General features: G+C 39.5%; 1 protein-coding gene across 1 annotated transcript in view; it reads left to right on the top strand.

Moving 5' to 3' along the window:
• The window catches only part of CUNH1orf87 (chromosome unknown C1orf87 homolog), a 67,630-nt gene extending 45,566 nt beyond the window's left edge, over nucleotides 1–22,064 (top strand). Inside the window, 4 exon segments of the mRNA XM_054572550.1 lie at nucleotides 6,759–6,823; nucleotides 12,566–12,645; nucleotides 15,863–16,070; nucleotides 21,904–22,064. Of these exon segments, the coding sequence (XP_054428525.1) occupies nucleotides 6,759–6,823; nucleotides 12,566–12,645; nucleotides 15,863–16,070; nucleotides 21,904–22,064 (514 nt within the window).
• Nucleotides 22,065–27,729: the final 5,665 nt, after the last annotated feature.

Below are 27,729 nucleotides of genomic sequence, written 5' to 3'. Positions count from 1 at the left end.
GCATCTCCTGCCCTGCCCTCTAGGGCCCAGGAGAGGTGTAGGATACAGTTACAACAGTAGGGAGGCTTTTAAGTTCCAGGAGTGGATAGGATCCAAAGCAGCCCAGGGCTTGCAGGTAACTTCTTCTCACTGGTTTGAAACTGCCACTACCCCTTCAGCCCCCCAAGCAGAAAGGCAGCAGGGGCTCTGGAATCACATAGGCCAAGATGGAAATCCTGGCCCAGAAATGCACTGGCTTTGGAACTTGGACAAGTAAATAATTTCTCTTAGCCTTTATTTTTCATCTGTCAAATGGAAAAAAAAATCCTTTTGTCTGAATTTTAGTTTACTGCCTGCATATCAGGGGAGGGCTTTGCTTGTCAGAGTTAACTGCAAGGGGAGAAAAGTACAGCAGAGCCTACTGGACCAAGAAGGTGAAAGCGAAGGGAGGCAGTGCAATTAAATGAGCACCCCAGCAGGTGAATTAAATAACATCACCAAATACCCTCCTGAACGGAGGGTGTAAGAGATGGATGCAAGGCACCTAACATGTCACAGACACAGGGCTGGATGCTTTACATGGGTTATCTCTTTTCAAACCCCCAACAGCCCCATGAGTTATATTTTTCATACCCACTTCACAGCTGAGTAAACTGAAGCTAAGAAATCTTCAGTAAATTGTTCCAAAAGTTGGGCATCTTTGAATCTTTGTTCCTATTTTAGGCTGAAATATAACCCTGCCCCTGATTCATATGTTGAAATCATTACCCCAAGACCTCAGACAATGACTATATTTGGAGATAAGGCCTTTAAAGAAGTAATTAAGTTAAAATGAGCTCATTAGTGTAGGCCCTAATGCAGTATGACTGGTATCCTTAATAAGAAGAAATTTGATCCCCTAGAGAAAAGACCTTGTGAAGACAGCAAGATTCCTGCCATCTGAAAGCTTTCAGAAGAAGCCAAACCTGCTGACACCTTGATCTTGAACTTCTAGCCTCCAGAACTGTGAGAAAATAAATTTCTGTTGCTTAATCCACCCTGTCGGTGCTATTTTGTTATGGCAGCCTGAGCAAACTATACAGCCTCTAAAGGCTAACAGTCCCCTCCACCATCTCCTTCCTTCTTGCCTCCTCCTTCTAGCCTACTTCGTACCCTCTCATCTGGAGTAGATTACAGGTCCCCAAAGGAATGGCTAGAATGATTAAGCTCTTCAAATCATGGGAGTTAACCTTTGAGTCTAGCAATCTGAACAGACCTTCTCTTCAGCACTGTTCTATAATGCATCTCAGCTGAGCTCCGTGGGACTGGTAGGAACTAACCAAACAGATGAGAGATGGGGAAGAGTATTTCACAGGGAAAAGGAACAGTCTGTATCAACCAAACCAAGACAAAAAACACAAACAAAAACATAGCAAATTTGGAGAACTACACTGTTGTTATAACCAGAACATGCGTTTTACAGGAGAAGAAAAGTAATGGGCTTGGGAAGTAAGCACCAGCATGCCTTTGATTTAAGCCTGGATGGAGCTCCAAGCAACGTGCCACCTATGATTAATTTCATCAAGATTGCAAGGGTATTTCTATGCAATAGCTCACATTTTGTATGTTTGGTGTACTTCGTCTTTTGTTTTGTTTTGATATATAAGACATTTTGTATAAAATGTCATCTGCTTCACAATCCCTGGTTAAAATTCCAATGACCAAATAAAGAGACAAAAGACACAACAGCAGCGAAAACTAGCAGTGCCAGAATCTAGACGGAATCTCTACCACCTATAAATAAATGGAATCTGGAAAAATCAATGAGTTGGTTCCGCAAGCTTTACCCTGCCTACCTAAAGAAAGTGCATTAGATAGAAGCTATTTTGTGCTTTCGCTATGCCTGCCCCCTCATTTGGAGGCCCCAAGTCTTAACCAACCAGAAAACAACACAGATGCTGCTTTCTGAAGCAGCCTGAGTACTGTTCCCACCCTCTCCATCCCCTACCCAAGTATACACAAACATACACTTACCTGCTCTCAACAAAAGGTCACTATCACCAATTTAAGGCCAACAGGAGTTCCAAGTTTGGAGTTTGTAATAGAAAAACTTTATTCAGATTAACAGTGTGCAAACTAAACAGATGCAGACTCGAAAAGAAATCAAAAGTGATCCCAAGGAAGGTAGAGGGAAGGCCTGCTTACATCAAGAAATTTTCCATGCCCCTCTCCACCGACTCCAATTGGTCAGGATCATGCATTCTGATTGGTATTTGGATCAGTGGGAGAAATCCCTGGTAATTGTGTATGCTGAGGAGTATATTGATTATGACATACTATACCAATTTAGTGTCTGATACTCAACAGGTGGAATGAGAAGATCCCACCTCTGAAGTAGTCACAACTAAGGAGCACCAGGCATCCAGGCATTGGTGGCAGTTGCCACCCACCTTTTACCTGCAGGATTAAATGCGCGGAGGGTAGGCCAAGGGAAATCTACACAACTCATCTGTTGTGCTGAATGAGGAAAGCTCCTCATTTGACCCTGAATAAAGAGAAAACCCAACATATAAGGCCTAATTTTTTAAAATACTGCAAACATAAAGAGTTTATAATGGCCCTGCCAACTCCAAATAACAACAAATTTTTGAAAATGATTTAGAAACTAGAAAACATTTAGAAAACCACTTGTGTTCTCTAAAAGATATAAGCCATGCCCCCTATTAAAATAAATTGGAAAGTAATATGCAAAATGAGATTAAAAGCCCATAAAAATGAAATTTAAAAAGCATAAAAAGTAAATAGAAGAAATTAGAAAACCTTGGGGAAATCTAAACAGTTTCAAGAAAACAAAAACTTCTACAGCAGAATTAAGAGGTAACAAGGACTCTAACTGTACGTGACAGTGGATGTTAACTAGACTTACTTGCCTGTCATTTCATAATATATACATATCTCAAATTATTTTGTTATACATTGAAACTAATATAATGTTATATAAATTATATCTCAGTAAAAATATGAAACAATCAAGGAAGCCTGAACACTGCTAGATATTTGAGGATATGATGGCATTTATGTTAAATGTTTACATCATCGAACCTTGTCTATAAAGGGCCAGACATTATATATTTTAGGTTCTGTGGGTCTACAGTCTGTTGCAGCTACTCAGTTATGTCACTGTATCCTGAAAGCAGTCGTAAACAACACAGGAATAATGGCTATGGCTGTGTTCCAATAAAATATTATTTACCCAAAAAAGAGGTAACCAGGACTCAATTTTAAAAAAAGGAAAACACTAAAGATATCTAAAACATAATAACGAGCTTTGAGAGGTTCCCACAAAATCTAAAGAAGAAAGAAGAAAATTTTAAAAATTAGTAGATTTATAAGAGTAAGACTAGAAATTGAACCCCCAAAGCCTTGATATTATAGAATAAGAAAATACTGGGTTGGCCAAAAAGACCAAATGGGTTTTTTTCTGTAAAATAAGACATATCTTTCATTTTCACCAATAACTTGATTGATTTGGATATTTTGAGTATGTTGGCTATCTCCCGCCATTGGCTTCTAGTGGTTGGAGGCCAGGGCTGCTGCTTAACATCTTCCAATGCATAAGACAGCCCCATAGCAAAGATTTACTTGGCCAAAATGCCAATAGCACCAAGAAACTTCACAAATCACTTTTGACCCATTCGGTCAGTTACAGCACCTTCTCCGTACACTGCACAAATCTTTTTCCTTTTGTGTTTCAGTTGTGTTTTTACCTTTCTTGAAATAATTAAGCATAAAATGCCAAAAATGTTGCATATTTTTTCCATCTTCAGTATTAAAATGGCTGCACAAAAATTCACCAGTTTTGATAAGTTCTTTTTTAAATGCACACTGATATGACAGCTGTCACAATACAATCTAATGAAATTGTTTTGAATGAAGTTAAAGACAACTAAGCACTACTGGAGCCATCCTACAGAAAAAAAATAAATGAACTTTTTGGCCAACCAAATAGAAAAATAGGACAAGAAGTAAAAGCAAAAGTTACAAGTGAAGAAACTTTGCAAAGATGGAAAAAAAAGTTCTCTGTGTAAAGATTAAAAGGATTCTCTATGCTCTAAACTACAAAAAAAAAAGTATCCATGTCAATCGTGACAAAACTTTTATATTACAAAGACAAAGAAAAGAATTTAAAGCTCTGGACCAAAAACAAAATAAAACCAAACCAAAGAAAATAAAAGGAAAATTAATTATAAATGAACAAAAAAAGAACCGACCTCAAACTGCTGCAATAATAAACGTCAGAAGACAGTGGAACTGTGTTCACTGAATTCCATGGGAGAAAAAAATGTAACTGAAGCCAAGTTATGTTACACTCGCATGTAAGTTCACGTAGTACAATGGTCAAGGGCACGGGATTTGAGTCAGATGTCCAGGGTTTAAATTCTGGCTGCTCCTTTGATCCATGTCCTTGGGCATGTTATTTACCTGTCTCATAAAGTGGTTGTTTAAATTAAATGAGAAATGCACATAAAGTACTCGGAATACTTACTGAAGGTCATTTTAACTTAATAAATGAAATTAAAGTTAGAATTTGAACTCAGATCTGTCTAAATCTAGGTTCAGGCTCATATGCCTTGGCCCCCAGTCCCGATTTCTTTGACTTGATATTGGGAGCCTGGCACTTGCTTCTGTGATTGGAATTATAGTGCCTATTATGGCAACTGGAGTCTATTTTCACATTTAAGTTGTTGATTTTTTTTGAAGGTCTTGAGGTCAAATAAAGAATATGGGAGATTTGACTTTGGGGTAGTAGGCTCACAATGCAATCATATAGATGATATATCATAAAATTGTACACTTGAAACCTATATAATTTTATTAACCAGTATCACCCCAATAAATTTAATTTTAAAAGAATATTGAAGAAAGAAATTGCTTTATTGGAAGGATCTTAAGAGTTGTATTGGTCATATAAATCCTATACACCATTTGAATCAAACAATGTCTAAATTCAATACTTAGACAATTCTCTCACAGTCTCCTCCTCCTACTAATGGCACATGATCAAGAAAGGGCAAGAGAGTTTCTAGTGCCATTTTGTTCAGAGACCTTATTTCATATTTGATAACTCCTAACCATTCTGAAAAATAAATATTATGCAATAGGAAAATAGCAATGGATCTGGGTTTTTGTTGTCACACTTGTTTTTCAACAGGTCAGCAGATGTTCTAGGCATAGGCATGGGCCTCCTAAGGGGGCCTAGAAAAAAACTGGTGCAAGTACAAAAGACAGGAGCTACTTCTGTTGTAGTTCATGTCCAGATCTGCACTAGTATCACATCCTTGAGAGTGCTATTTCACCTTTTTCCCTGCCTAGACTTCAGCAGCTGATATAGTCAACAGCTTATCTGGCTTGCAGTCCTATATACTTATGCCTTATCTTTTCATGTGACCAAAAATAAATGAGGCTCTGGGACCCATATTTTCTGTACTAATCTAAGAACTTTGCTGATTTGTGGTATCAAGTACAGGAAAAGTTCTATGCAGTATAAGGAAAACAAACCATATATATATATATATATATATATAAAATTATTTTTATTTAAAGAGAATAAAATCACATGACACTAGAACTCTTCTAGGAAACCTAAGACATATATCTCACAACTCGGTCTTTATTTTTGCTTAACTTACAGTAGGCAAGAAGAAGATAAAAATTCTTATCAGTAGCAATTCATTTGCTAGCAACAGATAACACCTTTTGCCAACATAAGCAAAACAAATATTTTGAAAGGATGTGGAGTAGTGTACAAAATTAGGGAAAAATAAAACCTCAAGATGTACCAAACCAAAAATTATGCGATACAGAGCAGACACAGAGTGGGAGAGAGGAAGGAAAAGAGGGAGGAGAACTGAGAAAGAGATAGATATTAACTAGAGAAAGTGGATCACAATACTGGGACTTTGATTGTGGTCAGTTACCCTAGAGAAGATCATATTTATAGATAAATGGAGGATGGATGAATGCTGGGCAAGCAAATACAAGTGATTTTTTTTACAAGTACCCAACATATACCTAAGGTACTTGTAAGCTTTAGATGACTCACTCATTGTCACGTGCAGATGTATTGCTCAATGCAGTTTCTGCTTGGAGAACTTCACTAAATATTGTCTGTTTGTACCCAGCAGTTGTTTCCACTCCCTTCTACGTTCTTTCTTGTGTTGCAATACTTCCCATTCTTGGGAAGACTAAAAAGAACATTTCCAAAACTCCCTTGACACCAAGGTTCTGGAATTGATTTAAGTTCCATCAGAGAGATGCAATTGCATTAGATTTGAAAGATAAAAGGGAGTGGGAAGAGGGACAAAGATATTTTAAGTATTTCTTTATTTATTTTCCTGCAGTAGTAGGGACCCCAGACTCTGGTGGACATCAGTGTCTCCAGTGGCCAAATGCACTTGTACTGCCTAGTCACCAAATTCATGCTTGGGACAACTGAGACATGAGCCAGAATTTCCTGCAGACCCCCAGTTCCTAGACTGTATCAGCTGAGGCTGGACCCTGAGGCTAGCAGCAGACATCACTCTACTGGCTCTTGCAGGCATTTTGTGAGCACATAATTCCTTATATTAAAATTCTTGTAGAGATACTTTTAAAAGCTTCTGTTTCCTGCATTGCACCCTCAGTGATATGGGTTTCAAAAAGTTCCTTCAAAACTCTCAATATAAACTTTGAGCTTTATTGCACCTTCTTCCAGAGCAATGATATTGATCACCAATATTTTATCTCTTTTGCTTGCACAGATGGCAGAATTTTGTTGAGTTGTTGAGCAAAGCTTCCTCCAATTTGTCATCTGATTTGCCTACAGGTGAGTGCAGTAACCTTGTTCTTCAAGGGACTTCCTATTACTCGGAGCTATTGTTGGCTTGAATGCTTAGCTCCAGCTGTTTCCTTGTTGGGTTTGATCTTATTGCTACCAAAAATGTAAATTTTTCCACAGTATAGAAAAAAGTAAGTGAGAATTATCTTAACGACTATTCTTTTAGGCCAGTTGGATCATTAAATGCATAACTCTCCAGCTTTTATTATATCACAAAGCATTCTCTAGTGGTAGCATTTTATGATGAATGCAGCACACTTATAGAAGTTGGTATTATTTATTGGAACTTTAGTCACCTGGTCCCTTAGATCTAGGAGTCCCACAGCTGGGTACCTAACTAACTGATAGCTCACAAAAAACCTCTCCAAGATTTATATGTGTATGTTTATTGCAGCATTTCCTAATGTTCTAATGAATGGAAGCAATATAAAGATCCTTTAGGGACCATTTACTTAAATTACAGTATATCCAATTGATAAAACTATGCAGCTGTAATAGCATTGCTGGCCTGATGCAGGGAGATTTCTAGGACATATTATGAAGTGAAATTATAAGGATGACTTGGGCAAAATATTTAGCAATTGGCAAGTTTTAAATATGACAGGTGAAAGAACATACATTGATAATCCGTTACTGCAATTTCTCTATTTAGTATATCCATCAGCTGTTTACTGATTATCATTGGATCAAAATGCAAGGTATTGAGAGTTTGAGGGGGGGAGTACATCACTTTGGATTCCAGCAGAAAAACAGAAACCTTACTAGGTATGTCAAGCAGAGGGACTTCACAACAGAAAACGGGGATTGGCGATAGGAATACAGGAAGATGGAGAGAGTAAAAAGAGGATGATGAGTATATCCATTTCCTTAGGGCTGCTGTCACAAATTACTACAAACTGGGTGGCTTAAAATAATAGCAGTTCATTCTCTCATGGTTCCAGAAGTCTGAAATAAATCACGTCGGCAGTGACATATTCTCTCCTTGCCTTCTCCAGGTGTGAGTGTCCCCAGGCATTCCTTGCTTTGTAACTGCGAAACTCCAAACCCTACCTCTGTCTTCACGCAGCTTACCTCCCTCCGTGCCGCTTTCGTGTCTCTGTTTCTAAACTCTCTCATTTTTCTTATAATGATACCAGTCTTCATTGGACTTAAGACCTACACTAGTCTTCAGCTATTTGAGACTAAGAATGAATCTGAAATATTCCTACCAGACCGCAGAACTGGGGTAGGGAAGGAGTGGTCCACATCAAGCACAATACAGTTGCTATCACTATAAGAGGGTAATGGAGGGAATAATACGAGAGAAGGAATGAATACTGGGAATCCAAAAAAATTTAAAAATCAACTCCAGTCATATGCATGGCCCATGAGACCCTTTAGTTCTGTGAATACATAACCTATTTCTCTTTCCTTTTCATCCTGGGTCAGCTATACTCTGTTCTCAGCTATTGTTGAATGCATTAAACACGTCACCTTCGAGATCTTTGCTCTTGCTACAGCTTTGGTCTGGAATGCTCTTTCCCCGGCCATTTTCATGTCATTCTCTCTTGTTTCTTCACTCATGGCTCTATTTATGTCACTTCAGAGAGGACTTTGGCAGTTCCCTATCCAAAATAGCAACTGCCACTCTCTACATCCATAATTTCTTTTAGTTGTATTTGCAGCATTTATCACTACTTGACATTATTTTATGTATCTGTTTGTTTGCTCCCACCACTGGAATGCACTCTCCATGAGAAGATTATGTCTTACTCACTGTCATATCGGAGTGCCTAGAACTGTTAGAGTGAGCACTGTTAGAACTCCAGACCTACCCCTACCTCTGTTGTCATAAGCAGGTAACTAAAACTTTCACTGCCTCCTTTTTCTCACCTGTCAAACAGAGATGGTTTCTACCTCACAGGGTTATTCTTTAGATAAGTAAGAAAACATGAGGGAAGTGTCTGGCATATATAGATAGCTGACATACAAGGTCTGTCCGGAAAAAGTCCAGCCATTGTTAATATAATGGGAACATTTTGTGCGACATCAATGTAACCTGGCAACCAAGGAGAGTGCACTGGAATGCACATGCGTGAATAATGTCAACTTCACTGTACTAGTCAGTGGGGGTGGTAGATGCCATTGAGTGAGCATGTGCACTGTGTGGCCATCGCATTCAAAATGACTGAGCAAGTAGAACCACAAATCTATAACAAATTTTGCATTAAGTTTGAACATTTCTCCACAGAAACTATTCTGATGATTCAGAAGACCACAGCTCTGGGCAACTGATGATTGGCAGCTTCATCACACAATGCACCCATTCATGCATCATGTCTCACATGAGTTTTTTGGCGAAACATCGGATCACCCAGGTGACTCAGACCCCCCTACAGTCCAGATTTGGCGCCCTGCAACTTCTCAATTTTCCCAAAACTACAATCACCTTTGAAAAGGAAGACATTTCAGACTATCAATGAGATTCAAGAAAATACAGTGGGGCAACTGATAGAGACTAGGAGAACTGAGAGGGACCAATGTGCCTACTTTGTTTTTCTTTTTTTAAAATCAGTTATTTCTTTTATTTTAAAGATTTTATTTATTTTTATGTATTTTTAGAGAGGAGAAGGGAGGGGGAAAGAGAGGGAGAGAAACATCAATGTGTGGTTGTCTCTCACACGCCCCCTATTGGGAACATGTCCCGCAACCCAAGCATGTGCCCTGACTGGGAATCAAACCAGTGACCCTTTGGTTCTCAGACTGGCACTCAATCCACTGAGCCACACCAGCCAGAGCCAAGGTACGTACTTTGAAGAGGGCTAGGCATCATTGTCCTATGTATAATGTTTCTTGTATCTTGTATCTTCTTCAATAAATGTCTCTATTTTTCATATGATGTGGTTGGATACCTTCTGGGCAGACCTCGTATATTAAATTTTCTTCTCACAAAAACTTCATTCAGTAGGTCCAATAAGGCCAGAAGCTGTTATTTAAATCAGTTATTATCTACCCTGGCTTAGCTTGACATACCTAGGGAATTCTTTAGCAGTCCTGAGCTGGGCTCTCACCCTAGAAATTCTGATTTAATGGTCTGGTGTGATGCTTAGGCACTGGTAATTTTTAAAGCTCCCTGGGTATGAGCATATTAGCAAGCAGCACTGAAGACCACTGATTTAAAGTCATTAAGGGGGGGGAGGTGCGGTGAGGGGGAGGAGCACTGGATGTATAACTCTCAGAATCCCCTGGAAGCCCTGTAAAAACCTGGCCCTTCCAACACCTGGAAATCTCTAGAAGCCAGCTTGGCTTATTTCCTCTAGTACAAATCTTCAACTGGCAGACTAGACAGATGGTTATTATTTATCCTTCCTGCTGTGTTAGGGAGAAAAAAATAGCTCTGCCTTGGGGTTTCTCAAACAATTTTTACATGTGCAAATCATTACCTTTTTATATGAGGATAGGTATTAGGAGAGAAACAGGGAACCTGAAAAGAGACCAGGAAGGCTAGCCTATATTTTCTCTTAACACTACTTCTAAAAGTACAGACAGTAAAGAGAAATGAGACTAGGACAAAGTCTAGATTCTAGATTCTATACTAAAAGGGATAATGCATATAAACAGTGCCCAGAAAAATTCCGGGCACATGGTAGTCAATGTTAGGTCCTCTTCTCTGAGGAAACGAGATTTGCTTAAGATCATAAAGTTATAATAACAGAACAACAAATAATAAATCCTGTATTGAGCATCTTCCCTGTGTCAATGTAATTTTTTAAAATCCCCACATCACTGCAAATTGCTGGTATAATTTCCTTTTCACAAATGACAAAACTAAAATCCAAAAGCTTGTGAAGGGAAAAAGCGGGCTCAGCATTCATGTCTGACACCTAAATTCATCTCCCTGCCTTTATGCTATGCACTGTTTCTAGAATCTCTTCAACCCTCCAACTCTATGAATCAAAGTAATTGGACCCTTTTTTTCACTTAGAGGAAACAGAAAGTTTTCTTTCACATTCTGGGTGAAATAAGCAGGGGCCGTTGCTGCTAGGTGATGACGGGTCCCAGCGACAACTTAAATTTTCTGCAGATTAAGTTAGACCTGCCTGGGAGGGGCTGCCCTGCCTGTCTGCCGTCACGACCCTCACTAAGCGTCTAACAAGTTTTACATAGCATTTTCGGTTAGATGTATGAGAATAAAGAAATACAGAGAGAAGTCCTTCTCTTCTGGGGCCTGAAGAGGAATTGGAGAAACAGAACTCTGTATTTAGTGATTTTATTTTCCAAACTCCAAATGAAGACACATGATTATTCATTTAGTCAAGAAGCATTCATTGAGTCCTTGTTCTAATGCTGAGCACTGGGGCTTCAGGGATTATGAAATCACAATGTTTTCTCCATCAAGAAACTAAGGGAGAAGATTCATAAGGATCCACAGGTGCAATGTGAAAAGTCTAACAAAAGGCTTTTTAATATGATAGGTGAATTTATTTATATACACACCATTACATAAGTAACTCTATTAGTTAACATTTATTTAGCACTTGCTATGCTACAGGTATTTGCTTTACATTTTCTAGTTCATTTAATCCTCACAATTATGTATAGGTGGAATTTATACCCTTTTTACAGAAGAGGAAACTGAGACACAAAGAGGACGATAACTTGCCCAAGGTCATGCAGCCAGTAGAGAAAGTTGTGAGGATTCAAACCCAAGGCATCTGGCTTCAGAGCCTCTACTCTCCACCACTATGGCACACCGCTGCCCTCTACATTTTGATTAAAATGTATTGATCAAATCATTTTTATTGAAAATAGTGAAACCTAACTCAGAAGCAATATGTATTTCTGAATGACATACTTGAATCATGCATTAAATATTGAAGCTGAAGTGCCCAGAAATCGGTGCTGTGTGGTCATCACACAGATTTGTAAAATAAATGAGTTGCCAGTTTAATGGAAGTTACTGAGTGATGAATGAATGATACCCACAATAAGCTTTAGAGAATTTTAGCTGAAGGTCTTCATGGTTTTTTTTTCTGCATCCTGAAGAAATTCTTCTATCCATGAAGGCAGCCAACTGAGCAAGTTTTACCTGGACAGTAGAATCCCTGGGTTAAGGATGCTGTTCAAACCTCCTCCTGCACAGGACCTCTGACCATTGTAAGGAGCAAGGAAGGGTGAAGATAAAGGTGTTACTGGAAACTTCAGGCACACGCCTGTGTGGAGAGAGGGGCAGAAGCACCTGCTTCTCTGTTAAGAGACAGGACCATTGGAAGAAGTCCCTTTCCTCTCCCCAGACTGTAAAAGCCCTCCTGATTCAGGGCAGCTCTCCAGGCTACTGCCTGTGCCTACCTGGAGCTCTCTGGTCCACCGTCACCTTCGCCTAGAAACTCCTATCCATCCTTCAGGTTCCCGGTTTAAGTGTCACTGCCTCCAAGCAGCTTTCTTGGATCCTCTACCACTCCCACACATACTCCAAAATAAGTTTAAATATTTTCACATTTTCCTTTGCTGTGTTTATGATAGTTTATAATTGAATGATATTTTTGAGTGATTGTTTAGCATCTGCATCCCCTTTGAGAGCTCCATCAGGACAGGAATCAGATCTTTCTTGTCCACGAGGGTATCCCCACTGCCTAACACAGTGCAAACCCTAGAGCACAGCCTGGACTTCTTCTTTGCCTGGGGGTACGTATGTATGTATTAAAATGAAGAGGCCAAACTAAACCCTTACACTTTTTCTTTCTTGTCCAGGAAAAAAAGGAAAGGAAACCTCGGCCACTTCAGTGCAGGCTGAAGTCCCAGAGATGTCTCAGGGCAAAACTGAACATATGGTATGCACCTGGGTGTGCAGAGCTCAGGGAAGGGCTCACAGATCCTTCACCTTCTGTTCCCTGATGCTGGGTGGGGCCCTGCTGGGGCCCTCCCTTCTGGGTTTTTTACTTCCACCCAATGCCTTGATGTCAGACTGTCTTTGACTTTGAGACTCTCCTCCGAAGGAGAAGAGAAGCAGAAGAACTCCTAGAGTGTGGGCTGGTCCCTGTCCTAGCTGGTATACGTGCAGAGACCCCCATCACCACTTGGTGAAAGGTTTGCCATCTGCCCAAGAAATTGGACTTACAGCATGTGTATAGGTGTCCTTCCAAAGCCTGTGACCAATCCGCCAACTGCCATCAAAGTAAAGGGTGGTTAGGAGACCTATTTTAACATTGTCAGTCCAGCTTCCAGACACTGAGGGTGACTTTTTCACCACACATCACATTTCAAAATATAATGGTTCTTTCTTTGCTTAAAAAAAAATCTGGCAAGCAGTTAAAATCTGTTTTAATATTCCCAGCACTTAGCCAGGAGAAGATGCAGACAGAATTGAAAACAAGCCTGAGTTTTTCTGTTGTTGTTGTTTTTAAATGCCCAGATTAGAACATAATTCATCTGAAAATGACGGGAGGGCTCTTCATGCACTTCACACTTTGAAATATTTTAGAAAAATAGTATCCATTTTGGCAAGCCACTTGCCATGCAAGAAACAACAGCAAATGCTTTTCTCCCTGAGTGTTAAGTCTGTTGTGATTAAAAATATAAAAAATATACTTTGCTCTTTTATTTTGCCTCTTGTTGGAGGATTTTGCAGCATCTCTGCAGTAATTGATTCTTCTCACATTCCTGTATAAACGGCACTCACTGTCACACTTTTCAGAAAGGGAAATTGAAGCAGAGGTTTCATAAAGCCATTTTCCTATTGCCCTAGAGAAAATCATTCATTCATTCATTTATTCATTCAGTAAACTTGTCTTGAGAACTATCTATGTGTCAGCCACTAACCAGACCTTGAAGACACATAAATGACTATATCACAGACCCAGTCTTCATATCTCTGGTAGAGGAGAGGTGTAATCTAGCAACTATAAAAATGGCCCATGGTAAGTGCTAAGCTGGATAAAGAGGCTGCAAAGAATTGCCCCTCACCCAGCCTGGGACTGTCAGAGAAGGCTTCCCAAAAGAAGTGGGGTATGACTTGAGTCTTGAAGGGTGAGTGCATGCATACATGGTTAGTGGGAATAGCATGTATAAGGCATAAAACAGCCTTATTTTTTTTTTCCAGTTATATGTGACTGGTGAAAAAGACGTATAAGTAGGACTGAAAGAAGATAAACAAGAGCAATAATTTGAATGGTCTTATGCACCAAATGAGGAATTTGGACTTCATTTAGATAAAATGGGACCAAAATAGTATAAAGTGTGTGAGTTGAGTGAGTGAGTAAGTTAAACTTAATATAGGTCCACACAAATTTCCCCTGCCCCTGTCTCTAGTGGTTAAACAGAATGTTGAACTATCTGAAGAAATATAGTTATTTAAAATCAGTTTCTCACATCCAAGAACTTCTTTGAATTTTCTAAATACTCACCGAACTGTATATGAATATGCATTTACCTGGGTAAATTATCTAATGCTTCCCCTGGATTTCTAAAGCGGTCAAAACTCTAATACTCACTACTCAATTTCTTTTATGAAATTTTCAGCTCTACCCAAAATTGATTTTATTGAAGTGGAATTTTTTTGTATTAACCTCTTAAAATTTACTGGTTGATGGTCATCCATGTGGGTACAATGCATATAGCATTCTATTATTTCAAATGAAACAATTCTTCACATCCCCAGCAGCATCTTAATTCATGTTTGCTAACAAACTCAAAACTCAGCTTCTTATTGCAATTACTATTCTTTTGAGCTATGGGATTTCCATAGTTTATAGACAAAGGTACAAAACTGGAAAAATTCAGGTATTTGAAAGTTGGGGAAGCACAGGTGGTATACAAAAATTAGAGGCATAATTCTATGGTGAATTAGTTAAGATTATTTGGGTTGCAATCAAGAGAACCAACTCTACCAACATAATTTATTGGAAGGACAGAGAAGCATATTATGCTACCTAAAGATAGAAATATAACAATGAACTAAAATCAAGTACTCAAACATCATAACTCCCTGTATCTTTTCTCTCCTCTCTGCCGTCAGCTTCAGATTTCAATTTCTTTTCTTTCTTTCCTTCTCTTTCTCAGCAGGCCATCTTTTTCTCATTTCTGGTACATAGTAGAAAACCTGCTAGAGTACCTACCTCTCACACAGAATGATCTCCATTTGTCTATCTCTCTGTCTTTACCTCTCACAAATACTTCCAAAATCACTGATTCATCCTGCATTAGATGTCTAGTCTTATACTAAGTACCTAGACACTTGTTGGTTCTCTCTTCAATAGTGTAGAGAGCAAAAATTCCTGGAAAAGTGGGGTTGGGCAGGTCAAACCATAAATACCCTCTGTCTCTACATGGTAGGTGTCAGAATGTCTTATATGGCCCTATTGGGACTTGTCTATTTACTCTTTTTTTTTTAATCTTTATTTTGTACTGAAAATGGGGTTCCAATACCAAGACGAGCTAGTCATAGCCTCTACACTCCTGTTTTAGTTTTGTGTCTACCATTTAATGTATGACCTTAGTAAGTCTCTTATGCTCTCTGGACCCCAGCTTCCTTTGTTGAATGAGTAGGACAGATAGAACTAGAGGTGCTTTAAGGTCTGTTATAATGAGCCCAATAGCCTGAGGTAATATCACTATTGTTTCAATCACTCTTTGTCAAGAAATTCACATATGTGATTCATGATCCAGAGGGTTTTCCACCAAGAAGTTAAAGCATTTCCTGAAGTCCACGCCTGTGGATGCCACTAATATGAAACAGAGAAGAACATCATGAAAAGCCTCAGCCTGTTACAAAAACTTTGTTTTGTGTAAATCGGAAATGCAAACAATAAAATCTTGATTTCATCCTTTTCCTTAAAAAAAAGTAACACTCAACAGAGTAGTTTATATCCAACAAGACTTGGCAGATACGGTCCTATGGCACAGAGAACTTGAAACTCATCCCCCTAGCTTTACAAAGCCAGACCTTGAAATAAATCTTCCTCGTTGTGTGGCCTCATCTTAGGCCAAAAGACTAGAGGACCTCTGGGTGGTAAATGTGTTGCCAGTGAGATGCTTGTGTTCTTTTGGTAGAAATCTCCAGAAGAGGAGCTGCAGCCAGAAAACCTTTCCACTGAGAGTTCAGCCCCCAGAGATCCCCCAAGATCGTTGACGATCAGGCCAGTCTCACAGCCTTTTGTGAGTCCAGCAATGAAGAACAAGTCTGCAGAATGTAAGACGTGGATTGACAGGTTCAGGAAGCTAGAAAATGCCCTCTACCTGTGTGATCTGAGCAATACAGGTGAAGTGTGTGACGTTTACAGCTGATATACATTTCTCTTCATGTTCTAATCTGAAAGCGGACACATTTCCTTTCACTTCTTAACAAATACAATTTGTAGATACATGATGTGCCTGGCACAGCTGAGCACAATCAAGAAATGCGATGATGAATCAGACATGAATGAATCCACTACCAGGTTGCTTACAGTTTCTTTGTGTCTCTGAATCTTTCTCCACTCTACTATCTGAGTCTAACCCACAATTCAATCTCATTCCCCTAATTTAAATACTTCAGTATGCTTGCCAACAGGCTGAACTCCAAACTTCTTAGCAAGGCAAAATCTGGAACCTATCTACCTGATGTGTCTCTTCTTCAACTGTTCTTTCAGAATATCTTACCCAGTCACAGTAAATAACTTGCCTTCTTCAGACTTGCCTTGCTTTCTCATGGGCCTTGCCTTTTCTAACCCTATACCCTGATCTGAACCTTTCTGCCTTTTCTTACTTACTCCACCCCTGACAATTCCTCATCTTGTCCACCTGGTTAATTAATGCCTAAACATCATATATGTTGGAACTCAGCTCTGTTCCTCTGAGACTTGCCTGATTTCCCCAAACAGATCTAAGCAAACCTTTATCTGGCCTCTCAGAGTTCTTTAACATCCACTATCATATTTAATATACTGTATTTTTTTCTAAGGGCTTAGGCCTATCTCACCAGTAGTCCAGTAGACGACATTCCTTTTTTATCCCCAGCACTGAGCACAATTCTGTTTAGCATATTTTTTGAGTCAACAAATAAGTAGATGAATGTATATAAATAACTAAGTCCAAGATGGAAAGTGGTAAATGCCATTAGGGTGTACTATGTGGTCATTCAGAGAAAGGGGAGCTCCTTAGTGAGGTGATCAGGGAACGGATCATAATGTGAAATGGATCATTAAGGATAAAATGCAGTTTATATACAAAGGAATGAAATAGAGGGCCCTTTCTGGCAAAGGTGCAAGTTGGCCAAGGAAAGCTTATATGTAAAACTCAATGCAGTAAATTTGGTTTGGATAGAATATAGGGGCTATTAAGAATAACATAAATTGAATGTCAACTATAATTTTAAAATAAAAATTAAAAAATCTAAAAATAAATTAATAAAACCATTTAAAGAAAGATATTAAATGATAAAGGTAGAGACATGGGATGGGACCAGATCTAGGAAGCTCTTAGATGCTGGACCAGGGAATTTGGACTTAATTCAAAGACAGTGAATAGCACTGAGAGTTTCTAAGCAAGAGAGTATGTGATGAAGTTGTATTTCAGAAAGATCCTTGATGGCTGTAAATGAATAAAGGAGAAAATGGAAGCAGGGAAAAGATCAAGGAAGCCATTGCAATGTCCAAGTACAGGAGAATGCACTCCAGAACTTGGGGAATAGACAGGAGGAAGCATACACAGAAGCACACAGGCTAAAACCAATTTAATCACATACTGGGGTTTATGAAGAGTTAGTGTATCATATGTGGAATCCTAAAACATTGAACTCAAAGAAACGAAAAAGAGAACGGCGGTTGCTCAAGGAAATGGTGAGATGTTGGTCAAAGAGTACAAACTTTCAGTTATAAGATGAATAAGTTCAGAAGAGCTAATGTGCAGTGTGGTGCCCAGTTAACAATGCTGTATTGCATACTTGAAAATTAATATGAAAGTAGAGCTTTAATGCGGTCACTATAACAAGAAAAACAACAAAATGGTAATTATGTGAAGGATGTGTTAACTAACCTTATCATGGTAAACATTTAGCAATGTATACACATATCAAATCATCACATTGTACACCTCAAACTCATACATTGTTATATTTCAATAAAACTGGAAGTAACTAATTTTTAAAAGAGAGTTAATGCACATGTTAGTACTCTCTAGAAGTAATTATATAAGAATAGCAACACTTGTCTTCTCATTGTTTCTGTATGTTTTTCTTTTTATTTTGTTTTGCATTTTCAAAGCAAATTAAATATAGACCACATGATGTATAACTACACTACAATACCTGAAGACTTTCAATAATTATACCAAAGAGAGGCAAAAATAAAAATTTCAAATAAGAATTTATTTAGCTGAATTAGAAAATAATTTATTAAACATCTCTTATGAGCCCAGCACTATGCTAGAGGCTGAGCCACGAGAGAAACAAGAGAGAATGAGACATGGCCTTTGACCTCAAAGAGCTTTTAGTTAAGAAGCAAGACACAGAAACTACCAAGAGTTCAATACCAATCTTTTTAGTAAAGACAGCATATAGTAAAGTGTTATAATTAAAGACACAAATAAGAGTTAAAGAGTCCAAAGGAAAGAGAGAGCGATGAAAAGAAATTCACTGTCTAATGTGAGCTGGGGTACTTAGAGAGAGCTCCATGCAAAAGAGAGTTTGAGATTAGCCTGAGGAGAAGTAGTCTGTAGATAGCTGGGTAGGGCATTCCAAGTCTGAAGCCATCTTCTGCGAAGACTAGAAGGTGGGAATGAGCATGAGGGGGATAAAAAATGAACAGTACAGAACTGGGAGTTCATGTCGGATTGGATTTTGAAGTTGAGGTTGAGACTCTATTACAAATCATGGGGGATAGGGTAGAGTTTCATTCTGTACCCAGCGTTCACCAAAGATTCAACCAGAGGAGAACCAATGAAAGCTGAGATAGATAATTTAGGGAAAATACTGGAGAAAAGGAAGTAAAAAGTTATTGAAATGATCATGTGTCTAGGTATTCATACCAGGACTGGGAGAGTGGTGATGAGGTTAAAAACAAACAAAAAAGGAAAAGAAAGGAAAGAAAAAAACAAAATAAAACAAAAAAAGCTGAGTAGAAAGAAAAAACCTTCTAAAGAAACAAATGCTGATTTAAGATGATGGATGATGGATTATAAACTTAGTTGCTAAGAGACTCCCCAAAGATCGGGACCTTTCTCATACTTCTGAACTGTTCTGAAGAAAAACGGAGTTTTGTTGACTTTGGAGGCAAATTCTAGCAGATCTGTAATGCCTTTCTCATGGCCTCTTCACTATTTATGCCTGTTTTCTCTGTTTCTATGAAATCCATTAGTTCCTCAACAGCCAAGGAATGTGTCAGCCAGGTCTGGGAACATCTGTAACTATCTTTAATGAGGAAAAAGGATTAACTGAAGTCATTTTGTTGGTTTATTAACCACAGTATTTAGCACACCGCCACAGCCCCATTCTAGACACTGAGCGGGCAATGCCTACTTTGCCCACTGATGAATCACTGTTCTTTATTATGTGCAAGGAAATATGTAGGCCAGGGTGTTCTTTATCCAGGATGAAGGCAGACTATCCATCATCAAATTAGTGTTTCTGGGAACCTACTTTGTGCTTATTCTCTAATGGGGGTTGTGAAGAAAATATCCTTGAGGAGAAGGAATAAAGAATGACTGAATAACTGGTCATGTGAGCTAAAGAAAGAAGGGTAGGTGAGATAAATGTTTGGATAAATGATAGGTTTGGAATTTTCCCAGTGAACTAAAGGCTAGAAAAAAAGGTATCTTAGAGTTCAAGGTGGCAGAATGCAATGAGAGCCCTCAAGGACATTCTCTGCGTGAGTCTGGACTTCACATGCACTGCATCACTAACTCCTCACATCAACCACATGCTGAATGGATTAGTGTTCTTATTTACCAAAAAGAAAGCCAAGTTCAAAGTAGGAAGTTGAGCCCTAATTCAAACCCAGATCTATGAGACTTCCCACTACACCAAACTCCCATGACATACCAGAAAGAGCATAAGGTTTCGCTTGTTGCTTTGTTTGTTTTTACCAAAAGACCTCAATTCAAGCCCAGATGTTACCAATTTCTGAGTCCTGAAAGCCAGTCACTTATACTCTGTGAGCCTGTTTCCTCATCTATAAAAGAGAACCGATTATAATAAAACATACCTTCCAGATTTGAGAAAGGATCAAATGAGATTTGAAAGTTCTTTGTGAACTATAAAATGAAGTGGATGTTAAAGAGGTTATTCCTATTAGTACTTTCATTTTGTATTCTGGTGGGAAAAGGACGAGCTGTCCATCACTAGATGGATCATAAGGGTTGTTTTATGCAGCTATCCAGGACAGCCATGAATGACAGTAAATTAGATACAAATTCTAGTTAATGGACTTATGTTGACAGTAGGGATCCCCTACTAATAGTAAAGCTTAAAAAATAGTAGAAAATGTCCCCCCACACCAATGGTAATTCCTAAATATGTTTTTAACATTATTTTTAATTTTTAATTAAATATTATGAAATAAATTGTTTTAAATAATTTCTTCTTATTAAAATACATCCTTATATATTTTAAATAATGATGATGTTATACTAATTATCCTATAATAATACCTGCATTGATGAGTCCTTACTAGTTCTGGGCATTTTGCTAAGCACTTACTTACTGTTTTATTGACTTTTATACATACACTGTTAAGAACACCTACTAGAGGAAAGGTGTTCAGAGGGAACATCTTACTCAACAGCCCTCGTGCATTCAAATATGAACAGCACTTGGTAACTGAAACAGAGATGACAGGTATTCACTAGACCTAACTCTCATAAGCAGGCAGTGGCATTCAATAAATGACCAGGGGACTGCCTCTGGATTCTTTGAGAAAGAATTTTACAATCATTATTACAGTCTGCACAAGTACAGGAAAGAAGTAAAGCAACATGCAAGGGATGTATCTTTCATGCCTATAAAAGATATTTAAAATCTTCTCATTGACACCAGTAGCACAGAGTTTCACAATCAAGGACATATCTAGGAAACAATAATAGCCTAACTAGAAGCAATCTCCTCCTAGTGGAGTAATTGAATACAGGACTTGAGCAACCCTGGGCAAGGGACTTACTGTCTCCCTGTCTCAATTTCTTGCTCTGTAAAATGGGTTCTCGTGAGGATTGAATGAATTATTATTGGTTAAAAGCTTACAGGGTGCCCGAAACATAAATTTTATATATGTGTATAAATATCAGTCATTATTATTATTGTTGTATTTAAGTTAATTTTTTGCATATCTTTTTTCTCCAACTGGTTGGGGAGCTTCCTTAGGTAACCCATCACTTTACTAAATCCTCTTTACTACCCAGAACTACTGTGACACATGTAAGTTCACAATTAGGGGCATATGAATCAGTTGTTGATCTTGGCTGATGCTGTGTTGTAACTTAAACTCTGCAGCTACTGAAATCTACCTAACCTTAAAGTGGAAAACATATTGGCACTTGTATATAAAAGATGTGGGAACCAGAATACATCTTATGATGATAAACACCACCATCTCTATTAGACAGATTCAGACTCTGAGCCACAAGAAGTTATGTGATTTACCTGTGATTACACAGCAAGCTGGAGGGCGTCACAGTAAATACATTTCCAGAAATGCATGAAAATGTGCTGTTTGAATCCTGCACGATTAGGAATATGTTTGAATACTTTGCAGATAAAAATAAAAAAGAACAATTAAAAATTGTTTTTAGTAGGCACCCCATCTGTTTCAAAAATTGGCTTTTAAAGTTTTATGGCCACAAAGAACAAGCTTAAATTGTTTTAGAATCTATTTACAGATTTAATTGGACCACCATCTCCTCTCCCCAAAGTCACCCTCAAAATCCTCCTGACATCCATGATGCATATTTCCTGGACTGGAAATATCTTTTTTAGGATGTCACTTGATTTTTATGGAGGTTAAAGTTTCAAAATATTATCACTTCACATTTACTATGAAGTCATTTAAGCCAATATAGTTTTTTATTCTTTATTTGTTTTCTCCATCCTCTTTTAAAAATTTCCCACCAACCCAACCTATTCACAGGAGTCCTGGAGAAGGAATGAGCCCGGCGCCTCATTCACAACTACATTCTCATTTACAGCCTGTCCCTGAGCCCTCGGAAAATCGACCAGGCCTTGAGGAGATTTCGTTTGGGAGAAAATATGCTGTTGAAACCAGCACTCCGGTACTTAAAGGAGCTATGATAACAAGCCCATATTGTGAGAACAGATGTTTCCTTTATCTTCCTTTCTACCCAGACACGTGTTTATCCCCAGCCTGAGTATAGTAGTGGAGGCAAGTGCTGTCAGAGTTGAGGCCGATGCAGCTAATGTAGATACTTTGGACTTGGACTTGGTTTCTGGCTGTGATGCTTACTCATAAGCAGCTCAGAGTGATCCGAGAAAACCAGGTTTTCTCTTCTGAGGTGGCAAGAACCCAATTTCTTAAAATCCCCTTTGATTCTAATAAAGCTTATTATGAATATTATATATTTTTCTACATTGCTGATTGAACTGTGTTCTTTCAAACCCTGCAATTCCATATAGTAAAAAAAACATGCTAGATGCTGTCAACTCCCCAAAATGCCTGTCACATAATAGACCTAAAACATCATCATTGGATGGGTAAGTCAGTCCTTTTTCTAGTCACCAGCCTGAGAAGGATTTCTACATTATAGGAAAATTAAAAGTATTAACAATATATTATCTTAATACTAAGAAGTAGAATTCTAAGTGAGGTTTTCTGAACAAACCCAATATGTTCTCCAGTACAAAACTAAATAACATTACATTGTCTCCAGAGATGTTTTCCCAGAGTACTGGATAAAAGTTTTGAGGAGGGTCTCCTAGAACAAAGGATTCTAGAAATAGGTAGCATCTTCTTTGCTTCTTTTAGCAGGAAAATCAAGCAAAACTTTCCAGCAGTTTCTATAGTTCTTCTCTCCTTACTATCCCCCCCAAATTTGCACCTCCCACACAACACACACGTACACACACATCACTCCCCACAGGTGGCATGAGCTCATTGAATGAATGCTAGTCCAGGACTTCAGATACAAATGTGTTCCCAGTACCATCATTAATGCTGAGTGACCCAGATCCTGGTTTTCTCATCTGTATGGGAGACAGCATGAGGGAGTTAAGTTCAAGGGAAAAAGAAAGCCCTCTTAACATCCTCTTTTATCCATTTTATGTAGTAGAGTGTCTTATAAAATCTTTTGAACAAAACCTTAAGAGAAGAACAGTTTGGATCCACTAATACATGCTCTCTAAAGACCCTATAGTCTAACCCTCTTTAGTCTTTCTAATCCTTGAATTGCCCATAGAAATGCCTCTTGAGACAGACTGATCGCCTCTCTAGCATTCTAGAACTTCTGGACCCGCTAGCTGCCTTTTAGGTCAGAGAAGTAAGCCAACAGATGTAAATTTCTCATGCTAAAAAATATCAAATTAGGAAAATTAGCATGTTGGATCAAACAAGTTAATATGCATGGGGCAACTACTGTATGCCAGGAACTTGACATATTTTGGTTCATACAACTCTGACAACTCCATAATACAGTTTATACAGCTCCATTTCACAGACAAGGAAACAAAGGTCCAGAGGAAAGAAAAGTAAGAAAGCTGCTGGGTTGTGTGTACTAATATTGGCCAGATAGATAAGGCATTTTTGGAAGTGCCAGTCGCATGGTACCTAAGAATGTCCTGGTACACCCTATATCTCTATGGGGAAGCGGACTGGAGAAGGTGGAGGAAGGCCCTAGACATGAAGCTGGGGTTCTCAGACTAAATCATAAGTTCCTGAAGGTCAGTGATTTTATCTTGCTCAATTTTTCATGTCTAGCATCTAGTATAGTTCCCAAGAGATGACAGGTTGAGCACCCACCAAGTCAAACTACTGGAGGGAGCTCCATTGACATAGCATGAGATGTGTCCCCAGAGCTATGTGACTACAGGTTGTGCATACCCTGTACTTCTGTAGTGTTGACTGAGTGAATACTTCTGTAAGTAGGGCAGCCATGGCCAGATCTGTGCCCATAGTTTCTGCCACCCTCCCCTGACCGCTTACATTTCAGTGGAGAGTAGAAAAAGAATAGGCTTTAAAACTAGCCAAAACTCAGCTCTGGCAATTAGCAGGTGGTAGCCTTGGCAAAGTTTAACCTCCCTGAGCTTCAGTATTTTCATCTGTAAAACTTTACAGAGGAGTGTTATAAACACTGAAAACCATGTCATTTGGACAATTCCTTGCACGTAGTAGAGATGAACCTTTCCTATGTCCTTTCCCTTAGCTGCTGAGCATCAGGAAGCTTGAAAAATAGTCTTTGTGAGATGGCATATTGAGATGAGGTTTCTGCTACAGAAAAAACAAATTTTGATATATAGATCTTCCTTCTAGAGCCAAGTGATCATTGCTTTTGGATCATTTCCTGTCTGGGATTGGCCACTACTTTATCCAAGATATGTGTGTGTGCACACTCACACAAGACTTGCACATTGCACAAGTAAATACTCATTAGCATTAGTTTTTCACAAAGTGTACATAAAAAGAACCAAAATTCAGCTTCACTTTTAAAGAAATCTTAGATATCAAGTTGACAGTGTAGAGGTTGAATGAGGCCTGACTATAAGACGAACCATCTGACACACACAGAAAAATGCTATGAGTTATCACAATTTAGAATATTGTGATGACCTCTGTGCTAGGAGTTCCCCATGGTTTGCAAAAGAAAGAAATCTATTACTTCTCTCTTTCTTTTTTCTCAGATCAGTGGTATTTTTTATACTCCCTGTGTCTGTGTAATTGTGAACTTCTAATGAGCACTCAGTAGAGGGTGTCTTGTGTCTGTGGTCTTGACCAACTCTCTCTAGCCAAACTTTTCTAAATGAGTGCCTGTGTGCAGTGGCCAGATCAACTTCCAGGATGCCCTGGAGACACATGGTGTCAACCATTTGTTTCCCAAGTGTCCAAAAGCCTCAGCCTCCAAAGATGGAAAGAGCACTGGAGACAGAGGCTGGATCTTGCCAGTTAGCCAGAGTTTTCCAGGTGTGTGATGTAGAGCAATTCACTGCCTACCCCACAGAGCACTTCATACTGAAGAAGATAATGCTTGCAAATTGCCTGGCACTATACTTGGCTATACATAGATATGCTCCATAAGGGGAAACTGACCTAGTACTTTATTCTTATACAGTACTTACCCTATTCAATGTGCCAGATTGTTAATTGCCTTTTCCAGGTACAGGCATCTTCCAAGTTGGCTCACTGAGAGTGGGATTCTGGAGGGCAGAAACCATATCCTCCATATCCCTGCTCTTCATTCTCTCACCTGCACTCACTCTTCGCTATAATCCAGCTATGGTTGGTATTACTATGCCTATTGTATAGATGAGAACCTGAGGCTCAAGATGGTAAATGTACTTGCTCAAGGACTTATAGCTCATGAGTGACTAAGCCAGGATTAGAATGTAGCACATACTTCAAGCTCAGCAACACTCTCTAGGTCACAGAAAGAGCAAATAGCCCACAGAATTCTATTTAGTATGTGTGGTCTGTCTCCCTGGTGAGTCTTGAGGTCCCTCCAAGCCAGAACCAAGGTCTTGCTCATCTTTGTCCCCAGCACAGAGCCCAGATTCACCAGCAAGTGGGCACCTGGAAAACGTCTGTTGAATGGAGCTCTCACGTAAACATTTTGAAAACTCAACAGCTTTTGCCCTCTTCTAGTTCTCCCAGCCTCATGACAGCCTTCTGGGGACTAGAATAAAGGATGTTTTCAGGATGCTTGGCGTGGTCTGTTCACACAAGCAGAAGCACAACTGTACAGATCATGCTGTCCAAAAGGTTTGCTAAGTGCTCACTGACTCTTCAAAGGAATTTCCCAAGATCATTAAGAGAAACAATAACGGGGTTTGATATTCTAATTGGGATCAGAAATTGGACAGCTTTGGAGCTGGCCAGAGAACTGTGAAGCTCTGAAAACAAATGCTCCCCTTTCTTCTCTCTCTCTCCTCTCTACCCCCTCTTGTTAAAGCCTTTCAGCTACAGTTCCAACGCTCCTTAGCAACAAAGGCGGGGTTCCCAGAGCCGGGGTGCCTCAGGAATGCCAGCCGTTCCCTTCATTAGCATTCAGGGCCCCTCATCTGCCTGCACAGTTGGCCCGGGGACTGTGCAAAAGGCAAAGTGGCTTGGGGGAGGCCCAGCATTTAGCGTGGCTTGTTGGGAAATGGGAAGCCTCCACAAAGAGTTTCCAAACAAAAGGCATCAATATTATTTATGGAGCCATCAGACTGCCTGGGGCACAATATGGCTCTGGCTTGGCCACATGCTCTCTCCCCAAGCTCTGTGTGAAGGCTTCATTGGGCTTCCCCAAACATATCTTGGCCTTGAATGCCAATGTGTTGAAAGTGCTCTCTTCCCTTCTCCTCTCTCCTGCCCAATCTCTCCTCAGACTCAGTTTATCCAGGTTGGACAATGGGTGGGCTCTAATGGGCAGTGGGAGGGCCCAGGGGAGGGGTGTTGACAGAGGGTAAATGGTCAGATGGTAGGACAATTGTGAACAGATGGCTCTGCTGGAAATGGATTCCAGAATAACTCACAAGCAGATTGAGCCCTGACAAAGACTGATCTGATGGAAAGCAATTGGCACCTTGTACCAAGCCCTTGCTCAAAACACACATCCCACTCTCTCACACAATCTTCAACAGTTCCATGAGGGGACTGCTACCCAGGTCCTATCTCACAGGAATTGCAAAGTACTGATCAGTAGGCCAATTCCTGGAAGATTCCAACCAGCAAAGCTATTTCTCAACATTCTCATAAAACCAATATCTAAGCGGAGCTTCCCTCAGCCTTCCTACATTTGAACACACTCAGATGACATGGACCCCACTGCTTGTCATTTTCCTCTCCAGATAGCTCCAGCTCCATTTTTTTTCTATGAAAATTGGTCTCTCTTTTAATTTACTTTCTACCATCTCTTGTGGGCAGAGAAAATGTAAAATTAAATCAATATTTTCAACAATGACTTATACTAATCCTGGACCTTCTAGGCATCAGGGATATAAAAAAGGAGAGAGAAGGGAGGGAGGGGAGGAAGGAAGGGAGGGGAGGAAGGAAGGAAGGAAGGGAGGAAGGAAGGAAGGAAAAGGGAAAGGAGGGAAGGGAAGGGGAAGGAAGGAAGGAAGGAAGGAAGGAAGGAAGGAAGGAAGGAAGGAAGGAAGGAAGGAAAAGGGAAGGGAGGGAATGGGGAAGAGAAGGGACAAGAAAGGAGAGGAGAAGAGAAGAGAGGAGAGGAGAGGAGAGGAGAGGAGAGGAGAGGAGAGGAGAGGAGAGGAGAGGAGAGGAAAGGAAAGGGAAGGGAAGGGAAGGGAAGGAAAGAAAGGGGGAGGGAAGAAGAGAGAGGAAAGGGAGGGAGGGAGGAAGGAAGGAAGGAAGAGAGGGAGGAAGGAAGGGAGGAAGGAAGGAAGGAAGAGAGTGTACAAAAAAAGGGAAAGAAAGGAAAGAAGAGGAAAAGAAAAGGGAGAGAGAGAAACAAAAACTTTCCTCTAGAACTGATTTGAGTTTGGGAGGGGGCTCAGAAAGGGGAGGAAATTGAGGAAACAGATGTGTAATCAAGTGTACAAAATTGCTAGGATTATTGTAACCAAGTGCCACAAACTGGGTAGCTTAAACAACAGAAATGTGCTGCCTTACAGTTCTGGAGGCTAGAAGCCCAAAATCAAGATGTCTCAATGACTGGTTCCTTGGACCGAGGAGAATCTCTTCCACGTCTCTTCCCTAGCTTCATGCGGTTTGCTTGGCTTGTAGATGCATCTCTCTGTTCTTTGTCTTCATCTCTGCATGATGTTCTCTCTGTATGCATGCCTGTCTCTG

Source organism: Pteronotus mesoamericanus, unplaced genomic scaffold, assembly GCF_021234165.1.
Source record: "Pteronotus mesoamericanus isolate MK-2021 breed Mesoamerican mustached bat unplaced genomic scaffold, CSHL_Meso_final contig_105, whole genome shotgun sequence".
NCBI lineage: Eukaryota > Metazoa > Chordata > Mammalia > Chiroptera > Mormoopidae > Pteronotus > Pteronotus mesoamericanus.
The sequence above is the reverse complement of the archived record's forward strand: the minus strand, read 5'-3'. Positions and strand labels throughout refer to the sequence as shown.